Source organism: Eleginops maclovinus, chromosome 17, assembly GCF_036324505.1.
Source record: "Eleginops maclovinus isolate JMC-PN-2008 ecotype Puerto Natales chromosome 17, JC_Emac_rtc_rv5, whole genome shotgun sequence".
NCBI lineage: Eukaryota > Metazoa > Chordata > Actinopteri > Perciformes > Eleginopidae > Eleginops > Eleginops maclovinus.
Window position 1 is genome coordinate 5,110,404 of NC_086365.1, and position 24,197 is coordinate 5,134,600.

The 24,197-nt window shown below is 38.4% G+C and overlaps 3 protein-coding genes across 6 annotated transcripts; 2 read left to right on the forward strand and 1 right to left on the reverse strand.

The window, feature by feature from the left end:
* The first annotated feature begins 1,456 nt into the window (after window positions 1-1,456).
* Window positions 1,457-15,783, forward strand: epyc (epiphycan). 2 transcript variants are annotated; one of them, XM_063906063.1, is made up of 10 exons: window positions 1,457-1,675; window positions 4,245-4,451; window positions 9,464-9,641; window positions 9,968-10,420; window positions 10,741-10,962; window positions 11,763-11,879; window positions 12,083-12,241; window positions 12,327-12,529; window positions 13,408-13,503; window positions 14,647-15,783. In XM_063906063.1, exons 2-10 carry the CDS (start codon window positions 4,257-4,259, stop codon window positions 14,815-14,817), a joined length of 1,794 nt encoding a protein of 597 aa, XP_063762133.1. In that variant the 5' UTR covers window positions 1,457-1,675; window positions 4,245-4,256; the 3' UTR covers window positions 14,818-15,783. The 2 variants fall into 2 exon arrangements, with proteins under 2 accessions (XP_063762133.1, XP_063762134.1); XM_063906064.1 differs by lacking the exon at window positions 1,457-1,675 and adding an exon at window positions 2,991-3,046.
* si:dkeyp-38g8.5 (uncharacterized protein LOC568385 homolog) lies at window positions 15,245-17,988 on the reverse strand. Of its 3 annotated transcripts, XM_063906067.1 has the most exons (4): window positions 17,735-17,986; window positions 17,082-17,175; window positions 16,686-16,773; window positions 15,245-16,616 (listed from the first exon to the last, which is right to left on the reverse strand). In XM_063906067.1, the coding sequence occupies exons 1-4, from the start codon at window positions 17,805-17,807 to the stop codon at window positions 15,945-15,947; spliced, it is 927 nt and encodes a 308-aa protein (XP_063762137.1). In that variant the 5' UTR covers window positions 17,808-17,986; the 3' UTR covers window positions 15,245-15,944. The 3 variants fall into 3 exon arrangements, with proteins under 3 accessions (XP_063762137.1, XP_063762135.1, XP_063762138.1); XM_063906065.1 differs by having other exon boundaries at window positions 15,245-16,773; window positions 17,735-17,988; XM_063906068.1 differs by lacking the exon at window positions 17,735-17,986 and having other exon boundaries at window positions 15,245-16,773; window positions 17,032-17,168.
* Window positions 17,989-18,850: 862 nt separating this feature from the next.
* On the forward strand, window positions 18,851-23,464 carry si:ch211-244b2.4 (uncharacterized protein LOC541512 homolog). The gene is made up of 10 exons (XM_063906140.1): window positions 18,851-18,982; window positions 19,796-19,914; window positions 20,236-20,443; window positions 20,679-20,823; window positions 20,909-21,041; window positions 21,183-21,303; window positions 22,007-22,082; window positions 22,165-22,267; window positions 22,354-22,474; window positions 22,656-23,464. The coding sequence occupies exons 1-10, from the start codon at window positions 18,967-18,969 to the stop codon at window positions 22,715-22,717; spliced, it is 1,104 nt and encodes a 367-aa protein (XP_063762210.1). The 5' UTR covers window positions 18,851-18,966; the 3' UTR covers window positions 22,718-23,464.
* Window positions 23,465-24,197: the final 733 nt, after the last annotated feature.

Below are 24,197 nucleotides of genomic sequence, written 5' to 3' on the forward strand. Positions count from 1 at the left end.
GCTTCTATGTAGTTTATTAACCAAATTGAAGACATAACATTATCTTAGAACATCATTGATAAATGAACATACAGTAAATCGTCACATCACATCTTCAACCTGTCAACCCGTAACAGCAATTACCTATTAGATTTATGACTGAGTCTTTTGTGTGTCTATCTTTAATGACTTGTTCCCATATGTTCAAGCTTGTGAGCAATTCCCCCTGCCTAGGGATAAATGGGGGTGGATGATATCTGAAAATATTCGCCACATTTAGGATGGAGAGAATTGCCATTATACCTTGTAAAAACTCTGTTATCATTTTCCATTTCCATTGTGCAAAGAAAATAAATTCCAAATAAATGTTTAAATGTTTGGTATATGCACAGTCATTGATCCAAAAATTAACTCTCAAACATAATCCATGTTTTTGTTGGCATAACAATTTTATCTCAATATCAATTACTATGCTCCTACATAGGGGGATTAACTGTGCGGACTTCTCAGGCCTTTAACAATACACTCTGTATGGATATGTTTGGCCCAAATTGCATTCAATGCTTGGCAGAAGAAAAATCCATGAATATGAATCCCAGCATATATGGCAGGTGCAGAAGGATTTCTGGCTTTCTCGCTACGTCCTTTTCCCCTCACTCATCAAAAGGTCTAGAGTTACCATGGGAGTGAAAGAGGGGAGTGGGCAGGTTGAGACAAAATCATTGCCAAATAATGCTGACAGTGCAAAGCTGGGTCTTTTTTTGTTTTGTTTTAACAATGCCCACTGAAGACAGTCTATGTAGCATCTCTTTGAACAAACACCCACATTGGTACAGCACTGGAAAATAAGTAGTTCCCTAGGGTATCTTCCTCTCTCACCCCAAAGGAGCTCATTCTCTGTCATGTTATGTTATAGTATCCCACGACTGAACTAAAAGTGAAGCCACAACCTTTAGCAAGCAAAACAGAAAGCAGCTTCAACTGAGAGGGAGGGCAGAGGCCTTTCTCCAAGAGGGGACTTCCTCTCAGCACCATGCTAACAGGGGCTCCTCACAGAGCTCCCATTGTGTGCTAGGGCCCGTGGATCCCCCCCATACATGAAAGCAACACATGCCAGAGTTTCACTTCAGGAAAAGGCGGACAAATATTTCAGTCTGATTGAGCTCTTAGAAAAATAAAGGATACGCTTGTAAGGGATAAAAAGGTATTTTGCCATTGGGGGGCCTTTGCTCTCTCTTTCTTTCTGTGTCTGGTGTCTGCATATATAAGTGTGTGTGTGTGTGTGTGTGTGTGTGTGTGTGTGTGTGTGTGTGTGTGTGTGTGTGTGTGTGTGTGTGTGTGTGTGTGTGTGTGTGTGTGTGTGTGTGTGTGTGTGTGGTGTTTAAGGGGGTCGTGCATGTGGGTGTACGGTGTGGGGTGGGTGCACTGCGACTGACCAAAAGCAATCTGCTCTGGTCCAATCGGTCTCAGTGCCTACCTTCACACATAAGCAGCAGGGCATTCAGGTCTGCCCTAGCGCACAGACCTACACACACACACACTTGTCACATTAACACACACACTTTTCACACACTTCACACACACACCCTCCCCTCGTCAAGGCACCCTGCTCGACCTCTCACCATTGGCCAAATCCCGGAGCCCTCAGCATCTCCATCACGGCTGAAGGGACCATTCGGGAAAGCAGGAGACAGAGGTAAGCGTTCTTGGTGTATCTTCACGCTGGCTCAATGGATCTTTGGTGCAGGGGATTAGGCAAGCAAGAGAGGGTCTTCTTGACCCTCCAAAAACACTGCTATTCAGGGTTTGCGTTGGAGCTTCTTGGCTAATTGGTTGTTGATGCAGCCGCTTTATTTTCACTCAGGGATTTGCTTTGGTGACTGAAATGTGGATTATTTGTTGTCCATTGAGAATCGTAGTGGTTGAAATTTGTTAGATGGTAAAAAAAAGTAAGTTTCAGTAGATGTGATTCAGTTGTGCATGTACGACAGGTGTTTTTATTTTTGGGGTTATTAATAACATAAGTGATACTGAACAATTTTGCAGTTTTGACAGCTGCATCATTGTTTTCTTTTGACATTATATCTCATCATGCAAGCATGCATGAATTTTGCTTTAGGAGATTTGACCAACTTTTCCCTCAATTTCTGCTTTAAAAAAATGATATGTATATATATGTTTCTAAATAGTTCCCACTAATTCAAGAAAATGTGCTGACAATCTTATTTGTAGTTCATATTTTTAAAAATTATGATTTATTTGCATATCATATTTTTTATAATATTTTTTGTCCCTTACATGATCACCATTTTTAAGTACTTTTAGGCCTTTTTGGAGTAAAAATATAAGTGTTGGCAGTTTGTTGTGCAACCTGTAGCAAAAGGATGTGTGTCAAGTTGGTTTAAAGGTAACGAAGCTAGAAAGAGTGGATATCAGGAATGCCCAAAGCAGAGCCAAGCATAACACGGAGGTTGTCCGGAGGCTACACTGATACACACACATACACAGTTTGTACACACAGCACACTGTGATGGCCTGTATAAGCACACCTCTGTCTCCAGTATAGTCCCTCTTTCAGTATAGCCATGCTGGATTTCATAGCCTCATGACAGAAAGTCTATTTCAGTGTCGATGCTAACCATTAAGCACACCTTTACCCAAAAGGGTGCACTCAGTTCATGTTGGTCATTTCCAAGAGATAATGTCGCGATTGTGTGCCTTATTAGTCAATCCGTCTGATATCAACAAAGATTTGATTCATGACTTAAATAACCTGTGATGGTGAGTTTTTTAATAATCTGTCCTCATCCCAAAAATAGCAGCAGAGGTTTCTCAATATTCTCTCTCTAAAAGTTAGGTGTGTTAAGACAGAGTGTGCATCTGTGCAAGGATGTGTCTTTTAAAGTGTGTGTGTGAATGTGTGTGCGTTGCAGCACCCTCTCTCCTGAATGAAGCTTTTCCTTGCAGCCGTAACTCACTGCCATCCTGTCCACAAACCTCGGTGGAATTTGGAGTTTGAGTGCTGAGACAGGCAGCCACCGGGTCTCATAAAGGCCCTCTGTAAAGGGTGAGAGGTCGAGTTAGCATAGAAACCTGTCTCTCTCTCTCTCTCTCTCTCGCTCTCTCTCTCGCTCTCTCTCAATCGTGAATCTTTTTCTCACTCTCTCCATCTAACCCTGAGGGCCAACACCTTGTCCACATCTCTTCTCTTCCTCTCTTCCCTCGCTCTCCGTTTCTCTGCCCCGGCCTAGAGGACTCTCTTTAAACTTTTTTTTTCAGATTTGATCTCAGGCTTGCAGTCGTGTAGCTACACCTGCTATCAGTGTGTTGTCAAGTTCCTCCACTGACAAATGATTTAATTCCTATGCACTATGTTTGTGGTGCCATCTAACTGGGCATTAATTAACTTTTGCTAATCGTGTAAGCACATTCCGCAAGGGATTTTTGAATCTAACCAACCTCGGTAAGCTTGGTAGATTTCTGCTGCTAATGGAAATGAACATGGTAGATCTGCACCCACTGAAAATCCTACATGCTAATTGTAGATGCAAGTAGAAATATCTTCTTGTCTGCACACCTCAAGAATGTTGCTGAATCTGAAGTCTTTTTGGTGTTATTAGTAAAAATAATTGAGGCCAAAAAAATTAATTCAGCCTTAACAGTGTTTTATTGGAACCCAACATCTTTGTTAAATACATGTAATGCCATCACCAAAAGATCCCTACAAATGATTAGACTTCTTAATTCCTGAAGACTCATTAATGCTCCCATGCTTTCTTATCAGATCAAATCTGACTTTTGACCTTTGACACATCACACACAAGCACTGATTTGAGCCAAGATGGCTGCTCCCTAGAACAGTGAGCCTCTGGCTACAGTGAAGCAAGAGGCCCTCATATTTCAATCCCTCAGCTGTCTGCACCTCAGTAATGAAATCACTGACCTTAGTGTTGTGAATCAATGTCAAGCTGGTAGCAGAGGCTGGTTGAACATCCAATATCATGAAGACATGCCTTGTTGAAGTGCAACTATACGATGCAGAACAATGTTTTAATACATTGGTTGTACTCAGTTAATACAGAATACATTTTTGTTCTGTTGAAGTAAAGTTTATATATCTTAAATTTCTGCATGTTTGTTCCTTTTTTCCTAAAGCATTTGACTAATTTCAAGAAAAAATTGAGAGTTGTACAGAAAATTCTTCAACTGTTAATCTATAAATGGGCAATCCTTGTTTAACTTGAAGTCTTTCTGTCCGTGTCAAGGTGGACTAAAGTATGAGGATGCTTGTGCGGCTCGTTTTGGGACTTGTCGTCCTCAAAGCGGTGGTGGCCAGCCCCAGAATTTCCAGACAAGCGGACTTGGACTCATACGACAGTGCCAACTATGATGTGGATCTAGACAATTCAAATTTGGAGAACCAAGATAACTATGATGACTATGAAGAAGAGCTGACAATTGATGATCCTCAGGTAAGAAACTGTATCGATCCAAAGAAAATGTATGGCCAAAAGATTCAAATACCATGGCCTTTAATTGTACAAAAGCAACCATTGTGTTTTCAACATTGACATGATATAAAATCCATATTCCTACACTGATTTAGAAATCTGCATACAAATGTGTCCATGGTTTATTTTAGGTCACCTGGCAGTTCTAGTAACTGAGATGTGTTATCGCTTTGCTCATGCCAATTGGGATAGACCAGTCTGTTTTATGCTGTACAATGCATGAGGAATAGATCAAGGACACTAGTTAACCATAACCCTAACCCCTAGTTTTTCACGTCACCAATATAAAGTTGAATGATCACTGGAATACTTATGAAAACAGACTAAAAATATATAGTTGTTTCACTACAAGATGATATGTTGCTGGCTCCTCTATCTCCTATCCAAGGATTCCTTCCAATTACACAACTCTGTAATATTGGCAGTAATTTGGTTGATTTTGAACCGAGTTCACCAGGTTTATAAAGCAGAGAGGCATCCTGCTGTTACCATTTGGAAAATGGACAAAATGCTTTCCAGCTTTATGCACTATTGTGGCCAAAATATTTCACTTTTACACCTTGGCCAACCAACATTTTAGTTACATGCAACAGAGTCTCCACAGGCTGACTTCTTTTGCATCTGGAGTAGTTTTTATACCTGGAAGGAAACCGTATTTATATTCCAATGATGGATATATTTGGCTTCAAATTTGAAGAAATATTTTGATTTGTTTTTATGTTTGTTCTTCGTTGTTCGGCTGTATTTATTCATTTCGATTTCTTCAGAGGAACATACAGGAAACACAGATGGATTATTTTTGCATGTGACTGAACTCAAAGACTCCTCTGCCCTCTGGGACTTACTTTTCTCATTTTGGTTCAAGCTCCCTAAAGCATAACAGCTTTTTAAAAGATGAGTGCAGAAGAGCGGCAGAAGGTTTGATGGATTCCACAAGTGCCCTTTAAATCAGCTCAAGTTGAGTGTGATGTGGCAATGCTGCAGGGCATGCTGGGATGGCAAGCATTAGCCAACAATTTCATGTTGCCGTTTACACCTCTTTGTAACACGGAAATTAGACCAAGGCGATATCAAGATGTTGGATTTTCAACAGGCTTTATCTTAGCCTGGGATTTAATTTCATGTGGATAGCACTCGCACCAGTGCTGTTATCTAAGACCAATCCCACAATCCAATGCAGATTAAGCAAATATGAAAAGATCTTGAAAAACAAAACAACATAAAGCAGTGAATTATTTCAATCCATGTTGCAAAATATAAAAGATATAAAATATGTTGTGCAGAGTTTTACAGCTGTGTGTCACGCATGGGAGTGTTTGGTGTGGAACAGTTGTGCTGGGAAATGGTTCCGATAATGTCCCTTTGTTTAACAAGCCTGGATGTGACACAGCACATTGCCACAAGATTTCGAGGTCTTTGAGAGCAGGAAAGGGGAAAACAATAGCATTAGAGTTATGACAATCTTCCCCATGTTGTTATTCCCATTGAAATAATAAAGTTTGGACTCATAATTGCAGCGTTGCATGTTGAGAAATAGCATGTTGCAAGGACATGTTGTTTTGTTTCGCACAGATAAAGTGATAGGGCAGCTCTTCAGATATACTGGTTGCTTAAGAAGAGCGAGGATTAACCAGATTTTATTCACACACACACACACACACACACACACACACACACACACACACACACACACACACACACACACACACACACACACACACACACACACACACACATCAGATGTCAGGGGAGAAATGAAGCAGTGCTGAGCTCCATGCCTCTGGAATGCTGACTCTTTACTTTCCACATCCAGTTCTCTGGTGGTATTTCTCGTCTTTCTCCTCAGGGCTTGTCTCTTTTCAGAAAAGTTAAGGCTCATCTACAATGTTAGCCAAGCAAACCGTCTTCAGTCTGCTGCATACAAACGCCTCTGCAAATGCTTCTATCACCAGTTTTATCATTAATTAGATGTCTTCTATAGTTTCACATGTCTTTCGTTATTTTGAACCAAACTTTAACACCTCAGGTATTGAACTCTGCATTACCGTCAGAACCTGAGGTTTGTGCTGCTGTTTTTCTGGATTACATAGTACTTAAGAGGATATTTTGAGAGCCGCCTGTAGTTCTACATTTGGTCCACTTGGAAAAGAACTACATAAATACATTGTTACAACATTATCAATAATTAACAGTGCTTTACTGTTATTTGCACATTTTGTTTATTTATATTGAAACATCGTTCTTAATTTTTTTCCTGGATTTGTCACGTCTGCATGTTTGGTTAGATTAGTTTAGCTTGGCCTAATGACTGGAAAGAGGGGGAAACAGCTGACCTGACTTATTATCACAATATTAAGTATGTGTTTAATCCGTACAAAAGTGTGAAAACTGCTTTAATTTTTAACATGCTGGCTTTTGTCTGTCACCAATCTTCTCATATAACTCGACAATAAAGAGAGTAAGCATATTTCCTGTGCAGGCATTATGTTGGCATCGGCTTTGGGCTGGAGATGTTAATAAATATGGATGAAAATGTGCCACATGGCCTTTCATTTTCTCAAGACCTTATATAACTAATAAGATATTTGTATATGCTGTGAAATATCAGGATGAAGAACCATGAGATTTATGATGTTTAAACAGTCATAGCCTATCTTTTTGGTGATCATCCATACTTAAGCAATCCATTCTGTCATACCGTTTGTTGATAAGGAAACAGCTGGTAAAGTGTGAGGATTTTATGGAAACTTCACTTCACGTGCTGAATGCATCTACTGATTGGTACTCTATACTACAGCAGCAACCTTTGGCGTCAGTTTGATGCTCACATTCAACGTCTCTCCCTGTATATTCTGTATTCCCATGCTGTTTCCAGAGGGTTTTTTCAATATTTTTGGTTTCCAGCCTCTTCTTTCCCCTCGGGTGTATATGTTTGCTTTGGGGAAAGGGGGAAATGAAGGGGAGAGCTGCTGCGAGAAAACTGTGTGCAAGACTTTTCAAAGGCCTACCTTGTTGTATCCCAAACTGTGTCTCTGCCAAGCTTTAAAATATGACTGGACATCTTTTCATTGCTGCATTTAAATTCTTTGCATGCATTTACTCAGTTATATTTGTTACGACCCATCCCTTGAAGGTTGTACTTTGTAAGAGATTATTTGCTGTACTGCTTGATATACATTTATTTTTGATACCTCTTACCTACATCTGATTACCGGGGTTGAAAGCAGCTGAAAAGACTAAAATATGGATTTTCTGCAGCTACCATGTGTGTCTTGGTTCCACAAGGACCATTCCCTTTTTGGAGGGTTGAGTCAGCCTTGTTGGGAGTGAGAGTGTCAGGTATTACCTGTGGCGGTGTGTGGGGGTTCATTGCCCTCGTCTGGAGAGGGATAGAACTGCAGGTTTTATCTGAATGACTGTGAATGCAATTATAATACCAGATGGATATACCTAAGGTTTTAATGAGGAAACCACAAAGACCAGTAATTCATAAAGCTTGGTTGGTTAGGCAGAGCTGTCTTTTAATTTATTTCCCAACATAAAACACAAATGCTGCAAAGCCTTTGTTAATTTATACGTTTTTTATTGTTTTATTTAGTACTTTATTTATCCCAAACTGGGACATTTTTTCGTTGCAGAAGCAAAATACAAAGAGAAGCAAAACAAATAGGAAAAATAATTAGAACTAAAAAATAAAAGTAAAAAACAAAAAAATGAATGAAAATGAGAAATATACAAAAGTACAAAAAGGCAATAGTGTAAATCAGTGGGTGAAGCATTAACATGACTGTGCAATTTGATGCACCAACATTAGCTTGTTAAGTCCTTAAGTTTATCTCTCCCTATGTTACCCTATGCCCTGTAAGGTGTCCTTGGGGGATTTGAAAGGCGCCCCCCAAATAAAATGTAGTATTATTATTATTATTATTTTCTAAAAGCATCCTAAAATACATCTAACCCGTAACTGTAAAATCATGCATTTTTGTTCACATAGTATGCTGATGAGAACCTTTCCAAAAGGACTACAGAAGTTAATTTAGGTGGTTAACGTTTTTTTGGTTTTTTTTCATGTCCTCACTGAAAAAGCGATTTGTAAGCGTGCCTCCATTTACAGTTCTTAACCATGTGAGAAACAACAAAGGCTCCAAAAGTTGCTTTGATGTGGCATTCACGGCAAGAACATATTTTTCAATGTTTTTTATTACCTGTTGTTATGGAAAATACAATTAATGTATTACAATATATACCGAGAGTGCTAATGGTCAATGGCAAGTGAATTGGTCCTTCACTATTACCTCGTTGGTCCCCGGCAGGTGTTTATATTACACAAATGGGTTTTTTCATGGAGGTCGTATATGAATGGTTATTTCTTTCTCGACTTTGGATGAATCTGCAAACTCTGCCATCTTGTGGTAAAGATGCTAATGGTCTCATGGTTCTTTGTTTTGGTCCTTGATGTCATTGATATGGCATGTTGGACTACAGGAAGTCAGATCTTAGCGTCATATTTCTGAAGGCTTCTCCTGTTGTTTGATTTCATTTTTAAGTGTGTTTGATATGATTCAGTTTCCCAATACTAAGTAATAATACATCGTTAGTAGCACTTTATACAGTGAATTAAGTCGATTGAACAAGGGGGGCGCCATTTTTTATCTCTTAAATACCTTTTAAATGATTATATTTATCATTTATCATACAGTGGAACTATCACCATTACGGCATTGGCTTCCAATGTTAATTTCATTTCTTAATCAAGCTAAACTCTTACACTTGACCAAACATTCAAATGTTTAGTTTTAGATACATGTCTTTTACTGCATCTCCCCTGTGTACAATAATAACGGGATGATATTATCTTGTTAAAACAATATTTATCATTGTCAGCAAACATGGAACAAGCACACAGCCATGTGTTTCCCTAAAAACAATAAATATCATACATTTTTGACTCAAAGGTGCTGTTTTTCCCTCAGATAGAGATTGGAACACTCCAACCTGACTACAACTACCCTGTAACCGAGGCCTCAGAAGAACAAGTAGAAGAAGAAGAGGAGGAGGAAGAAGAAGAGGAAGAGTTGCCCCTAACACCCCAGCTCGTTCCTCAGGGTTCAGGGGGATCTGGGGTTCTCATGGGCCCAAACACACAGAAAGGTCTGAAAAAGCACACACTCGTTAGCATAGAGCTCAGTGGGTGACAGAGAGGGCCTTGCTCCGGTCTATATGGAGTTGTTAAAGCACAGCAGCCATAGCATCAATAACAACGATACTCTAATCTATCCTCTCAACTCTTCTTCAACAATCATCTTTTCCATGTGCATGTCTTCCATTTAACTAGCTGTTATGGTTAAATGTGTCCTTTTCATTGACTGTCCATTTGTCACCAACCACTTAACCTAATCATCATTGTGAGTGCCCTGCCTGATTAATGTTCTGTTTCACCTGTCTGTTTATTAATACCTAATCTTGTCTCTAACAAGAGGTGGAGCTGCGTCTGACGCCCATTGACATCCTTCATGTGTCCGGGGATTTTGGAGGCTCGGTAGGGTCCGGGGCCTCAGGAGCTTCTGGGGCTTCTGGGTCTGGAGGCTCAGGAGACCTTCTGGTCTCTGGTGGCTCAGGGGGTTCTGGTGATATTATCTTTTTCTCCGGAGACTCTGAGGAGCTCCACAGCTCTGGGGGATCTGGGGAATTCTTGGCATCAGGAGATATCTTGATATCTGGGGATTTCTCAGGCTCTGGGGATATTTCTGGAGCCTCTGGAGATCTTGGCTCTGGGATTTCTATTGAATTCCCCCTGGGCTCTGGAGGGTCTGGAGACCAGTCTGGTTCTGGGTTCTCCGGAGATCTCCTGACTTCAGGAGACTCAGGAAGCTCTGGGGTTTCTGGGGACGGTGAGTCCGGTTCCTCAGGGATAACATTGATATCTGGAGGTTAGTATGCCTGCCAGAATGGCTTTTGGCAACTCTATTTCTTGATGTGTCTAAATTCACCTGTCATACTGATTGACCTGTTGTCTTGAATTCCATTTAACTTCCTTTTTAAATGTAGTTAAATGTTGATTTGTTTGCCTGAAATTTTTACTTTATTGTTTGTCTTTGTACCGTTGGACTTTTTCATAATCATTGTGCTCCTAACCTCATGTGTAATCTAAAATGTGGGTGTGATTGATTAATGGGTTGATTGATTGTCATCTGATCCCTCCATCTTCCTAATCTCATCTCTCCTAACCCAAACCCTTGGCTCTAACAAGAGGAGGAGCTGCCTCTCATTCCCGAGATTATCCCTAGTGAGGCATCAGGTGCTTCAGGGGAGTTTTCGGGAGCTTCAGGAACCTCCGGGGCCTCTGGGGCCTCTGGGGATCTTGGAGCCTCTGGAGAATTGGGGATCTCTGGATCCTCTGGGGCTTCTGGTGCCTCTGGCTCTGGGGACACAGAGGTCCCTGGGGTAACTCTGGTCCCTGACATTGACAAAGGTCAGTATCTAATCTAGACATTTGTTAAAGGCAAGTTCAAAACTAAAGTCCATGTCTGACACTCAAATCGGTATTCCAAAAAGTGTTGTTTTTTTGGAGACCAGCAGTGTGAGTTGTTGAGTTGTGTTGCTTTAGGAAATACAATGAGGAAGAAGACTGCTAGCTAGCTAACGTGTAAACCTCCATGCCACCTTAGTCGCAATTTATCCCAGTAGCCACTCATGGTACTGCAATGAAACTCCCACTGAACCACTTTTTGCTACTGTTTTATGAGAACGGTCATTGATATATAATTCATTTGTCATACCTGAAGAATATCCTATATGTGTTTGGGTTAGTTTTGTATGTTACCAGAAACTCCACAAGGCACTTTTCAAAGACTAAAGAGTTTTTAGAAATATATGCTAAGAACAATACATTCAAACGTAAGCGATGATTTCAGTGATGTGCTTTTTTTTAGCATAAATGTTTATACCAAGTCCAATGTTTTCACCTAGCCTTGTAGACATTGGGGCAATGTACACCCTATGGACTGGCTTCCCTTAAACAACCTTTAGTTCTGTGCTTACAAGCATTTGGTATGTGACCACTCAACCAACCATCACCTCTCATTTCATTAACTCCGAAAAAACATATTCATTTAACTTCCGTTGATCAGTTAAATGCTATAAACCCTTGGTTCAAACTGCTAATAAACTTTGTGTAACTTACCACCGTGGCAAACAGTGGGCTACTGATTGCCAGTCATATCCATGCTGATCTAACCTGTTTCTTTAACACCTAATCTTGTCTCTAACAAGAGGAGGGGCTGCTTCCGACTACACCAGAAACCCCTCAGGAGGGTACTGGCAGTGTAGAAGGGTCAGTGAGCTCGGGTGAACCTGAGGAGCCTGATGAGCCTGAGATTGACAGGACAGGTCAGTATTTGGATACACAGAGAAGAATGATAAAAATGTCCGTTCACTTTGGAACTTGTCAACACCATGATATCCTGAATCCTGATTTGATTTACTTGCACTTTGGATTACTGTCCTCAGATTATACCTCTTACTTGTTCATATTTTATTACTATATTTGATTACCTCCCCCTTCTTTGATCCTTCTCATTAATGTGCTGCAGGTATGCCCACTTGCCTGCTGTGCACGTGCCTTGGTGGTTCGGTCTACTGTGATGACTTGAAGCTGGATAGTGTTCCACCTCTTCCTAAAGACACCACTCACTTCTACGCCCGCTACAACAGAATCACCAAGATCAACAAGTCCGACTTCGCCTCCATGAGTATGTTTGAAGGAAACCCTAGAAATCTTAGACGAGAGATATTCAGAACCAAGTATTAAGATGATTTTTCTTTGCCTCCTTTAAGACAAGCTAAAGAAGATCGACTTAACCGCCAACGAGATAACGTCCATCGATGAGAAAGCATTTTTGGGTCTTCCCGAGCTGGAGGAGGTGCTGATTCGAGAAAATCATATCTCACAGCTGCCTGCTCTCCCAGAGACCATGAGCCTGATCGATGCCAGCCAGAATAACATTGGCACCAAGGGTATTCACAAAGAGGCGTTCAAAGTACGTACAACTCCAGCCCTAATCAATAAACGGCAATTCGTAGGTCGTTATAAGCTTGTTAATATTTGAACACTTATATATTTGCACTTTCAAAGTTATTATTATGTCTTTCGGTTCTTATATTAGTCAAAATATAACAAAACAAATGTAATTACAAATAAATTCTCGTAACAAATGTGTGTCATATTTAGGTTGGATTTCATTCATTCTCCAACATCTTTAGTTTATTGGTTTTAACAAAGCATTTCAGACTTTATATAATTTTCCTATTTGATACTGTATAGTGGTGTTCTTTACAAGACAGCATTCTTATCAGATGTCGGAGAAGTACTCAGAATTTGTATTTAAGTAAAAGTAGAAGTACCAGAGTGTAAGAATACTCTGTTAGAGTAAAAGTCCTGTAATCAAAATGTTACTCATGTAAAAGTACAAAAGTATTAGCATCGAAATATACTTTAAGTACCAAAAGTAAAAGTATTATGCAGATTGGTCCATTTCAGAATAATATCTCTGATATGTTTTCTAATTATTGATCATTAAAGTGTTCTCAGAGCTGGTAAAGGTGCAGCTAGTTTGAATGGCTTTGTATACTGCAGGGTAGCTGCTGAATTTACTCCAGGTGGAACTAAAGTCTGATTTAAGGGTTAATTATATTTACCATCATTAATCCAAATCTGTAAAGTAGCTAAAGGTATTTAATAAATGAGGTGGAGTAAAAGTACACTTTTTTACCTCTGAGTAGAATTACAAAGTAGCAAAACGTTTGAATACTCAAGTAGAGTGCTAGTATCTCAAAATTGTACTTAAGTACAGTACTTGAATATATGTAATATTTATTTTACACCACTGATTTTAATATAATTTCTCCTTTTTTCCAGGATATGACCGGCCTGTTGTACCTGTACCTCACAGACAACAACATTGATTACATCCCTGTGCCTCTACCAGACAGCCTACGATCTCTACACTTACAGGTATATCTGCTTTGGCCCCATGTATCATCAATTCCCATCAATAGCTCACCCTAAAATACTCTATGTTTTAATTTGGTGGGAAAACAAGGTAATTGAGAAAGCAATCTGGAACAATAAAACTCAGGTGCTCTTCACCCATTGGTGTTTTCACTTTGGTCTGATTAGACCTCTGCTCTTGTCGAAGTGGGTGGAGATATAATGAAATGACACAATGTCACTAAACTTCATAAACCAATAAGAATGTGTTTTGCGCAAACAGGTGCAACACAATCAAGCTGGTCAGAGACATGTCAAGCACTCACACACAAGTGGTCTCATTAGGCACATTGAAAACACCTGTGTGGGAGGATGAACCTTTAAGAAGCTGACTCAAACAAAAAATCCTTTCAGTTGCTCTGCACAGAAGCAGCAAGCGCTTTTTCATGAAAAGCCCCAGAAAGCAGATCTATTAATGCCCCCCTAAAAAAAGGAGTTAGAGGAAGAGTTTTTTTTTAATGGCATTCTACACAATTTGAATCCTTTCCAAATAAAATTTTTTTTTAGGTTTAGCTTATAACAAACAAAACAAATGTATCCCAAGAGAGGCCACAACCCAAAGTAGTATTACCATTAGGATGGTTGTTTGTGTGGAGTTTCACCTCTTTATACTTTCTATCTTCTCCTTTTACCTGAGTAGGTGAAGTTGTGCTTGAAATCCCAACTTTGATTCAAAAGAAAAACATGTACAAAAAACTAAAAAAACTAAGCCTTTTGCCACACATTTGATATCTAGCTGAATGACTGAATGATATACCAGAGGAAATAAGCAGAAATTATCAACATTTGAGACTGAAAACGGAATTTTCTGCTTATTTTACAAGATAATTATTTTAATCTATTAAAATCATTTGGTAATTTCACACATTTTTCCCATTTTCCCAGAGTAAGACAGCACTTTTTTTTTTGCTTATAAGGGCAAAAGTCATGGAGTTGTGTCAGACAGCAATATGAGGCTATATTGGCTGTCCAAAGGGAGCTCCACTTTGAAAAACCTGCATTATTCTAATCCATAATTATTCAATTTCTCCACCATATTATTAATAATCAAAAGTCAAATACCCATAGACATGTATCTAATTACGTATCCTCCTATCTTCTACACAGCGTAACAATATTCAGATGATGCACGAGGACACATTCTGCAACCTGAAAGATTTCAACTACATCAGGAATGCACTGGAGGACATCCGTCTGGACGGCAACCCCATCAACCTCAGCAGGACCCCGCAGGCCTACATCTGCCTGCCCCGCATACCCATCGGGGATCTCATCTAACCACACAGACACATACCTACACTCTTGCACACGGACTCACACAAATACAACCACATGCACACATCTTTGTACATATTGACACACCAAAGCCACACAAGCAGACATGCTAACTATTTATCAATACTCAAAATTAAATTAATCCAATTTCATACATGCTGCTGACATATACTATGGATTAGTAAACATCTTTATGGAAATGTTTGTTCCATAAACAACAAATGACAGATTCTGGTGATGAAGCTCATACACACTGCTCTTTCTTTCTGTTGTAGATTTGCAAAACACAACATACTGAATTGGTCACTCTCACATTCCCTCATCCATCAAAATGCATGTACACACATTCAAACACACACATACCCCACAGAACTTTCTCATAAGTCAAACTGTTCCGCAACTTGATTTATAAAAAAAACAGTAGGCGGCATTCGGCGAAATAAGTTTATTAAAAACCCTCATATGTCATGTATGTGTCTGTTTAGTGTTTGTTCATGACTGGCAAAAAAAAACAAAAAAACAGTAATATTGTTTAAATATGTTTTGTTTTGTAAAAAATAATATTAATATTAATGACAAATCTAACACTTTTGGAAATGTATACTAGCATAAACTTATTGATGCTGGAGCTTAATGGAAGGTAAATTGAGTATCTAATGCAATAAAAGACGCATTTAAACACAACCATTTGTTGTAAAGTCTGTACTGTAATATAAAAATATATATTCTGAAAAAAAGATTTTTTACATGAACTGCAATATTTGGTATATTTCATTTCAGAGTGATGTTTAAACCGTGCACAATAGCCAATACCAAAGACTCTAATGTCTAGAGTGGATCAAATAAAGAATATTGTTTGATTTGGGAGGGGGGGGTTGTTGATTTTGATTGTGGATGGGGTTAAGAATAATGCTAATAGCTTGCTATTGTGTGCTCTGTATGGAATAACCACAAGTGAATAAAGTTGTTTTGAAGACCTCTCCAAACTAGGAGTGGCTCAACGTTTTCATTGACGACTAAAAGGTGGATGTACATTTTTAATTGTATGGATATGGAGTAAACTAATGTAGAAAACTGATCAAAAATATCTTTCTCCATGGATGTTTTGTGAGGGGAAAAAACGTTATGAATCAAAAGTTTTCAATAAGTCTTTCAAACAAGTTGAGGAACTGCTCTTTCCTGTCCGTGACATCTGAGTCTTTCCCCTTGCTGCTGTCTTCTGAAGCATCCTTAGTCCTTTCTCTGGGTGCACAAAGTCTCTCCAGCCTGGCTTTCTCTCGCTCCAGAGCAAGCCGGTCCCGTCTCACAGCCTCCTTGTCCCTCTCCAACATCGTCTTCTCCCTCTCCAAAAGAGCCTTTTCTCTATCTACGGTCGCCCGCTCTCTTTCCAGTGAGGCTCGCTCTCGGTCCAGAGCAGCGATCTCCCTGTCCAGCACTGCTCTCTCCCTCTGTAGCACCTGCCGCTCCCTTTCAATCACTTGTTTCTCGCTGTCCATCAAGTCCCTGTTGCGCTCCATCTCTTGCATGATGCTTCCATCCTGTGCCGCCTCTTCATCATCGTCTCCGTTCAGGGTAACCTCAATCTCAGGCCCTCCTTCGACGGAAGTCATATAGGAGTTAGGTACCATGGATACCCTCCGCCTCTTCGGTTTGAGGATTGAGGGGAAATTGCGGCTGGGTGGTAAGGCCTCAAGGAGGGGGGTGTCGCCAACCAGTCGACCCTCCATAGCATCGTCCATCAAGTTGAAGAAAGGCCAGGCTTCAGGGTACACTTTCACTCCAGCTGGAGGATTTTTTAACCCCTGAAGAAGAAAAGTAATAAATGAAAAAATGCTCGATAAGTCTAAGGTTTTTTTGTTTTGTTTCTGTACCTTGTATCTCTTCTTCAGGTTTTCCCATTTTTTGGATGCTTGGACATGGGTCATCTTGAAATGCAAGCCCATATGTTTTAGGATTGCCCTGAAAATACAACACACAAACAAATCAGAGTTTTAATTAATTAGTTGATTTATTAATGAGTCGATAAATCAATAAGTTGTAGTATTGTTGTATTAAAAGTATAAATACCCAAATGTCACTGGTTTAAGCTTTTTTAAATATGAATATCCCCAAAGAAACTCAAATATATACTATTGTGTAAAACCTCCCAATCAAGGACATATATATATAAATGCAGAGTATGCCATTACGTTACTTTCTATTCATACATATACATACTTGAATTGTTTCACACAGTAATGTCTCTCAGTTCAAACTTGATGTCATACCTCCATGCCCACATGGACGTATTTCTTTTTCCAGAGAAAAGGTTATTATTTGTAACTTTCAGCTTCACAAAGCTTTCAATTTCTTTTGCACTCACTGAGGGAGAGAGAGAAAGAGAAGAAAAATAGTTAGAAATTACTTCATGAGGGCTTTTTTGAAATGTAGAAATAAAAACTGAAATCCTCAAATCAAGCAGAAAAACTTTTTTTAAATGTTATTTTGTATGCAGTGGGCAGACTGCATTTCAGCTGATTATGAGCACAATTTGTAGGCATCACCTTTCATTATAGAAAGTGTACAGAATACTGGAGTCCATTTCCTTTTTAATTAAATTAAAAGATAACACCATCAAACTGTAAAAAAAAAATTTTTAAAAACTATTTAAAATTAAGTTAGCTGGTGCATACATCAATCTATAATACTGTGTATTAATTTGTGGCTTCATGGTAGGTCTATGCTCACTTCCACAAATATGACCAAACGAATACAACCTACATACCAGTGTAGGCCAGTTTAAATATGTGAGTTAACCATATGCCCGTGTTATTGTTGAATGAATCCTTACTTTTGGGTACATGCTAGGTGCCCAAGCTAACTCTCATTATCTGTGAGCTAGCTTGAATAAAACCTGGCTTTTCCTGCTGCCTATACTTACTTTTATATGTGTACTCTACGGGGCACACTTTATCATAAGTGGTGCTCGTGTAATCGTGATCGTCGTTTTCCATGTTTCCCTCTTTTACGTTCTTCGTTTAGTGCCCTTCGTAGGAAAAGACGGCAATGTACTTCCGCATTTAGAGGGGCCCTATATTCTTCTTCTCTTACTTTAAAAGAGCGCGTATAGGGCAGTATCAGCTCACTATTGCTGTCTAGCGTTGTGGAGGTTAAGCATACTGCAAAATAAAACAATGATATTAAATACAGTAACCCTATCCAGTTATTTTTGCACTCCCACGCAATATTTGTGAACAGATTACAGTAACACTTGGAAGGTGCACTATCGAGAGTATCCTGACTGGCTGCATCACCGCCTGGTATGGCAGTTGCACCGCCCTCAACCGTAAGACTCTACAGAGGGTGGTGAAAACTGCTCAGCACATCTCCAGGACGGAGCTGCCATCCATAGAGGACCTCTACACCCAGCGGTGTAGGAAGAAGGCCGGTAGGATATTAAAGGACCCCCATCACCCCAGCAACAATCTGTTCTGTCTGCTGCCGTCTGGCAGACGGTACCGCAGCATCCGGACCAAGACTACCAGACTCAGGGACAGTTTTATACCACAGGCTATAAGACTACTGAACTCCTGAGCTCTGTGTCTACTCACATCTGTTTATAGTGCACACATATATATATAAAAATATATATATATATATATATTATACATATCTCCCATATACATCCGTTATACGTAATATATGCATCTGTCCATACCTCCTCATTCAACAGCGTAAAGTATTTAAATACTTTCAATGTATTCCACATATGTATATATTTCACATCCTTAAATCTTTATTGTTATTATTGTAAATATTCTTCTCTCTTTTTGCACTATTTTATTTATCTTATTCGCACCATGTATGTTGAGTTGTTGGAGGAGCATGCGATATAAGATTTTCATTGCCAACATATACGTTGTATATGCTGTGCATATGACCAATAAAACCTTGAAACCTTGAAACGAGACATTGACATTGCATATTGTTTACCTGTTTACATGTGTATTCCTTTAAGTTAGTACCCACTTTATATATATTTTTGCCAAACAGTAGTATGCAGTATCAGCAGTCTTGTTATGATTTCACTTCATCATTACCCTTTTGCATAACAGCGAGTGGGTGGGGCTGTAGGCTATATTTAAGGTGGGAAACGAAAGTGTTGTACAGAGAATGGCTTCTGCCTATCGTGAGTACTATTTTGACATCATTATAATGTAAATATGTACGTGTTGTTTTGGGATTTATCAACATGCTTATGCACCCTTTTGCCTTCATAAAGAGTGACCATTGTATGTTATTATATGCTAAATTAATTGATAGTAGATCTTGATATAAGGCTAAATCAAAAAGGATAAATAAAATGATATGTCATACTAAAGCGTAAACACGATTAAGGTATTAACTCGCAGTCGGATAGACAGACACAGATTTATCAGAAGTGGCGATCATTGTCTGAAGAAGTGAATAGGCCTATGTAAAGTTTCAGTTTCGTTTTTTATGAAGCTCGCTGTGTTCTACCGTAGTGCAAACATGTGTAGTTATAATACTTGTTTACTTTAATTTCCAATCACTGGGAGTTTAATTGAATGAAGGCGTATTATCTTTCATTCATTATTCTATATTTTCCAATGTGTAGATCATGACCATACAAACAGCATATAGGCCTACTGGATGTGATGTAATGATCCAACAGAGGGAAGTAGATAAGCATAATAAGTCGTGTTTTTCAATAGTTACTTACACTTTCTTTCAAGCTGTCTCTTAAAATGAGCTAGAAATAATATCTTATGGAATTAAACGTTGGTTAATTTTTTACCATTTCTCATTGAAAAAGTATCAGTAAAGAAAACAATTGCAACATAACAAGTGAAAGTGACCCCACTGTTTACCCTCATAGGATAATGGTCATATTCAATCAATCAATGGGAATTTGGTTTAAGTGTTCACCAACATGCGTTGTGTGTTTTTTGGTCTCATTTGTTTGTGCCTTCGTTCCCAGAATCTGATGAGGAAAAGTCCTCTATAATTGAATCGCACAAAGAAGACTCTTCTGAAGGGGAATCTGACACCAGTGAGGCGTCTGACAGTGGCGGAGATTCAGATGGAGATGATTTTCAGGTTGGAGAAGATGTTTGAGTCTGCATTAATTTTGTAATTGCACATAAAGTCATAAGAGGAGGACACACTTAAATCCTTAAATATTGTGTAAGGCAGATGCTATTTGCACCCGTGTGAATATAGTGAACAGTGCTATTTGTATATAGGTACATTGGCTATTTACACCCTAGGTGTACTGTTAAAAATCAGAAGCAAAAATAGTTACATTAAAATATGATTCATTTAATGCTGATTAGGGTTTACTGCCATTTTTGACACCATCTGTTTTTTTGCACACTGATGTAGAACGTGATGAAAATGTGTCTATCTTTCCATTTTCAGTTGAATTGCAACGGGCCCTGCAAGTATTACAACAAAGGCCGGTGTCGTGATGGTGAGCGGTGCCCTTACCAGCACGTCTGCCAGTTTGCCCTGACAGGAAGCTGTCGCTATGGGTCCAAGTGTAAGCTGAACCACCCCACAGGCAGTGGGGAGTCCTCGGGGGAAAGCAACAGGGCTTCAGGCCGATCTAGGTCAAGTGGTGAAGAAGGTTATTCCCCTTTTTGTTAAAGGTTTCTTTTATTTTAGAGTTTTGCTATCAACTCAACGATGAGTGGTTTTAAGTCACTACCAACATAACTTTACACATAGTCATTTAATCAATTATTTTTACTGTAAAATTGATTCGTCCAGTTCTAATGCTAGATATGAAGATAACGATATGAAATAACATCACCGTCTGTTTTATAAATCTAAAAGTTCACGTTGTGTCTTTATTTTACCAGATCCAAAGCTCACTGATGGTAGATGCTACCAGTGGCAGCTGAATGATGGAAATGGTTGGAAGGATGTTGCTAATGATCACATTCTTGAGGCCCAGTACTCTCTGCCTCACAGCAAAAGCATTAAAATATACAACACACCATACGGGTAAGAGACAACAACGCAGTGCCGAAACCTTTTCTAAGTCGGACCAAAACTAGTTAATGATTTATCTCTCTGTCTCTGTCTGTAGGGCAGTGATTATAGATTATAACCGGATGAGAGCGCGTGGAAGCGGTCTGAGAGTGAGACGTTTGGATGATGGAAACACTGTGTGGATCTGGTACTGCACTTTAGGTCGAAAGTGGATCAAGTATGGAGACAAGGTATATGGAACAAATCGATTGAAACTTACTTTTTGTGGAAAAGTACAACAAGTCCCTAGTGTAACACTGTTTTTATTTTGTTGGTAGATTTGACAATGAATATATATATATATATATATGTATATCTTTTTTTCTGGACAGGACTCAAAGGGAAAGCCCAGTCCTGTGAAGAACTCGGACATTGAGAACAAGTTCCAGAGTAACCCAACAAGCTCTTTCACTTTCAACGTTGGTGCTAAAACCTTTGAGATTAAATTCAGAGGTGAAGTATACTCAAAAAACCTTCACAGAATACACATTTTTACTAATCCTGTCCAACTAAATCAATGTGTACAACATTGGGCCTCATTTACCAATATGAGTGTTTCCTAAGGAAGGTAGCCTACTTAGAAAAACATACTACAAGTTCCTGATGTGTTTTTGAGGTGTGTACCAGTGTTATTTACTGATGAATGTCATTGTTCTAATAAAATGAAAGTGAATTTCAGTTGATCCCAGCCTATAGGGCCTTGTGCACAAATAGAAATTAAAAGCAAAAGTTGAGATAATTAAGTCAGGAATATCCCAACTTCAATCTAGAACAATGGAGCACCGGATTGCAAAATAAAACAGAAAACTATTTCTGAAGAGGAAATATTTTCCAGGGACTAAACACCAAACAGCACTCATATTTAGTAGCATCAGCAGGATAAACAATTTTTAAAAAGCATGGGAGGCAATTTAATAAATACAAAAATGATTCAATTTTTTTTGTAATTTAAATGCTCAATTTTACAACTGTAGTATCGAAAGAATGTCCTCAAACATATCTGCACTCAAATGTGCAGGAGCACGCCCTCGAATGTGCGTATATTTCCCAAAATCTATTCCCAATCTTCATTCAACTGTGTAAACTGGATTGTAAATTGCCACAATGTTAGTTTCTTCTTAGAAAGCAGCTTTACTTTCTTTCTGTTGTTTGTCAGAAATGCGGCAGGTGACCACAAACAAAAAGAGAAAAGTAACTCGTCGACCACTGTACCAACAGTCCGCAGGAGCAGGGTGAGTCTGGATTTTGAGAATAAGCACGTTTCCCAAAGTCAAAAGCATTTCTTGAAATTAATTGAGAATTCAATATTTCCAGAGTTATTCAAGCAGCGTCACATTTCCAGAATCTTTCTTCGGGCTCCAAACCACAGTGGCAGTTTGAGGGAAACAGTGGAGCGTGGCATGTGTTCAAACACAGGGCAAGTTATCTGGTTGCATTAAGCTATGAAATCATATTTGTCTTTGTTCCGAAGTGCAAAAAACATGATTTAATTTGTTTCTGTAGAATGGAACGTCAACTGAATGCTCGGTAACCGGTGATGACATTGAGAGGAAGTACCAGCTAAACCCCCAAGGCAGCATGCTCTTCAATGTGAAGGGACAGCGATACACACTAGACTTTGCAGGTAGTTATTTTCAAAAACTGCAAGAGGTTCACTATTTACTAATATGTGTGCCTGCAAAATGAAGCGTGAAAAGACAACTCTTTCTGCTATAATGAACTGTAACTTGCTTGAATAATTATCCTGAAACATGGCAAACAATAGAGCATTTATTTATTTGTTTTGTATTATTTTCCCTCTGCAGCGATGACCCAAACCAACCTGAAGACGAAACACTCACGCAAGATCAGACGTGTGCTGGTGTGAAAGTTAAAGGAGGTTTTGAAGACCTCAAGAAGGAAATCGAGAAAACAATAGTGCAATACCATATTTATACAATCATTTCAATGTGAGATGTGTTTATTTGGGGTACTTAAAGCAAACTGAATGGTTGTCTTTTATTTGCATGGCAGAACATTGGCCTCTTTATGGGGAATTGTGTTTACTTAAGAAATTATTCAGGATAAGATAGACTGATGCCAAAGCAGGTTCTTTTTTAAAGTTTGGATTGTGCCTTTAAGTATACCAGCTCACCTAAATGCTGATACAAGTTTGACCTCAGATTATGTACTTAACATACTTGCCTTTTGCAGAATTTTAGAAACAATGTATAAATTCATACTGCCATACTATAACATGACATTATATATTTTAGCTTAACAGGAAAAACACTGCTGGAATTATATATTTCATGTTTCATATTACAAATCAGTAGTTTCTGCCATATCTGTACACACTGCCTGTTATTACAATACAATTGATTGGTTTGGATATATGTCTAATGCAAATTCAAGGTAAATAATTCATATTACCTTTTTTAAGTGTTTTGCATAATGCAATATAAATATGTAATTCATTTTGCTCAATAGTCACACTCTATTGGATCTTAAGGTTTAATCTACTTCATACATATGCAATTTCCTTTTGAACCAATGTGATACACATACATTGCAACATGTTAATGTTGTGGAACAAAACTTCAAACTTCTTCAATAAATAATTGATCTAATGTAATATTGTTTGTTGTTAAATATTTTCAAAATTCTCTCAAGTCGTGTAATTAAATCCCTGTAGACAAAGAACACAGGACACCAACACTTTCACTACTAATAATATACAAAACACAAATGAGATTAATGTGTAACCAGAGGTTGGGAGTAAATAAGTACATTCATCAAGTACTGTACTAAATTACAATTTCAAGATATTTTACTTTAGTATTTACATTTCATGCAACGTTGTACTTCTACAATTCAGAGGTGAATCGTGTACTTTGACTCCACGACATTTATTTGATAACTTTAGTTACTTCACAGATTTAGATTAAAAATGTGAAAGACAGTATAGACAAGACTTAAAAAGGACCTTAGTTACATGTGGAGTAAATTCACAAGCAGTATACAAAGTCATTAAAACTAGCTGCACCTTTACCAGCTTTAAAACACTTTAATGATCAATAATTATAAAACATATCAGAGATATTATTCTGAAATGGACCAATATGCATGATGTGCACTTTTACTTTTGCTACTTTAAGTACATTTTGATGCTAATACTTTTGTACTTTTACTTGAGTAACATTTTAGTATTATTATTATTATTACTATTACTATTATTACTCTTATTATTACTCTTATTATTATTATTATTACTATTACTATTATTATTATTATTATTATTATTATTATTATTATTATTATTATTATTATTATTATTATTATTATTATTACTATTATTATTATTGCAG

Bases quoted from the DNA above. Each gene is read 5' to 3' on its own strand.
- epyc (XM_063906063.1), top strand. From the start codon at position 4,257: ATGAGGATGCTTGTGCGGCTCGTTTTGGGACTTGTCGTCCTCAAAGCG. The intron at 10,963-11,762 runs GTCAGTATCTAA...GTCTCTAACAAG, and splicing joins GGTCCCTGACATTGACAAAG to AGGAGGGGCTGCTTCCGACT. The intron at 12,530-13,407 runs GTACGTACAACT...CCTTTTTTCCAG, and splicing joins TTCACAAAGAGGCGTTCAAA to GATATGACCGGCCTGTTGTA.
- si:dkeyp-38g8.5 (XM_063906065.1), bottom strand. From the start codon at position 17,807: ATGGAAAACGACGATCACGATTACACGAGCACCACTTATGATAAAGTG. The intron at 17,176-17,734 runs GTAAGTATAGGC...TCTCTCCCTCAG, and splicing joins CGTAGAGTACACATATAAAA to TGAGTGCAAAAGAAATTGAA. The intron at 16,774-17,081 runs GTATGACATCAA...TTGTATTTTCAG, and splicing joins ACGTCCATGTGGGCATGGAG to GGCAATCCTAAAACATATGG.
- si:ch211-244b2.4 (XM_063906140.1), top strand. The intron at 20,444-20,678 runs GTTATTCCCCTT...TTATTTTACCAG, and splicing joins TAGGTCAAGTGGTGAAGAAG to ATCCAAAGCTCACTGATGGT. The intron at 22,475-22,655 runs GTAGTTATTTTC...TTCCCTCTGCAG, and splicing joins ATACACACTAGACTTTGCAG to CGATGACCCAAACCAACCTG.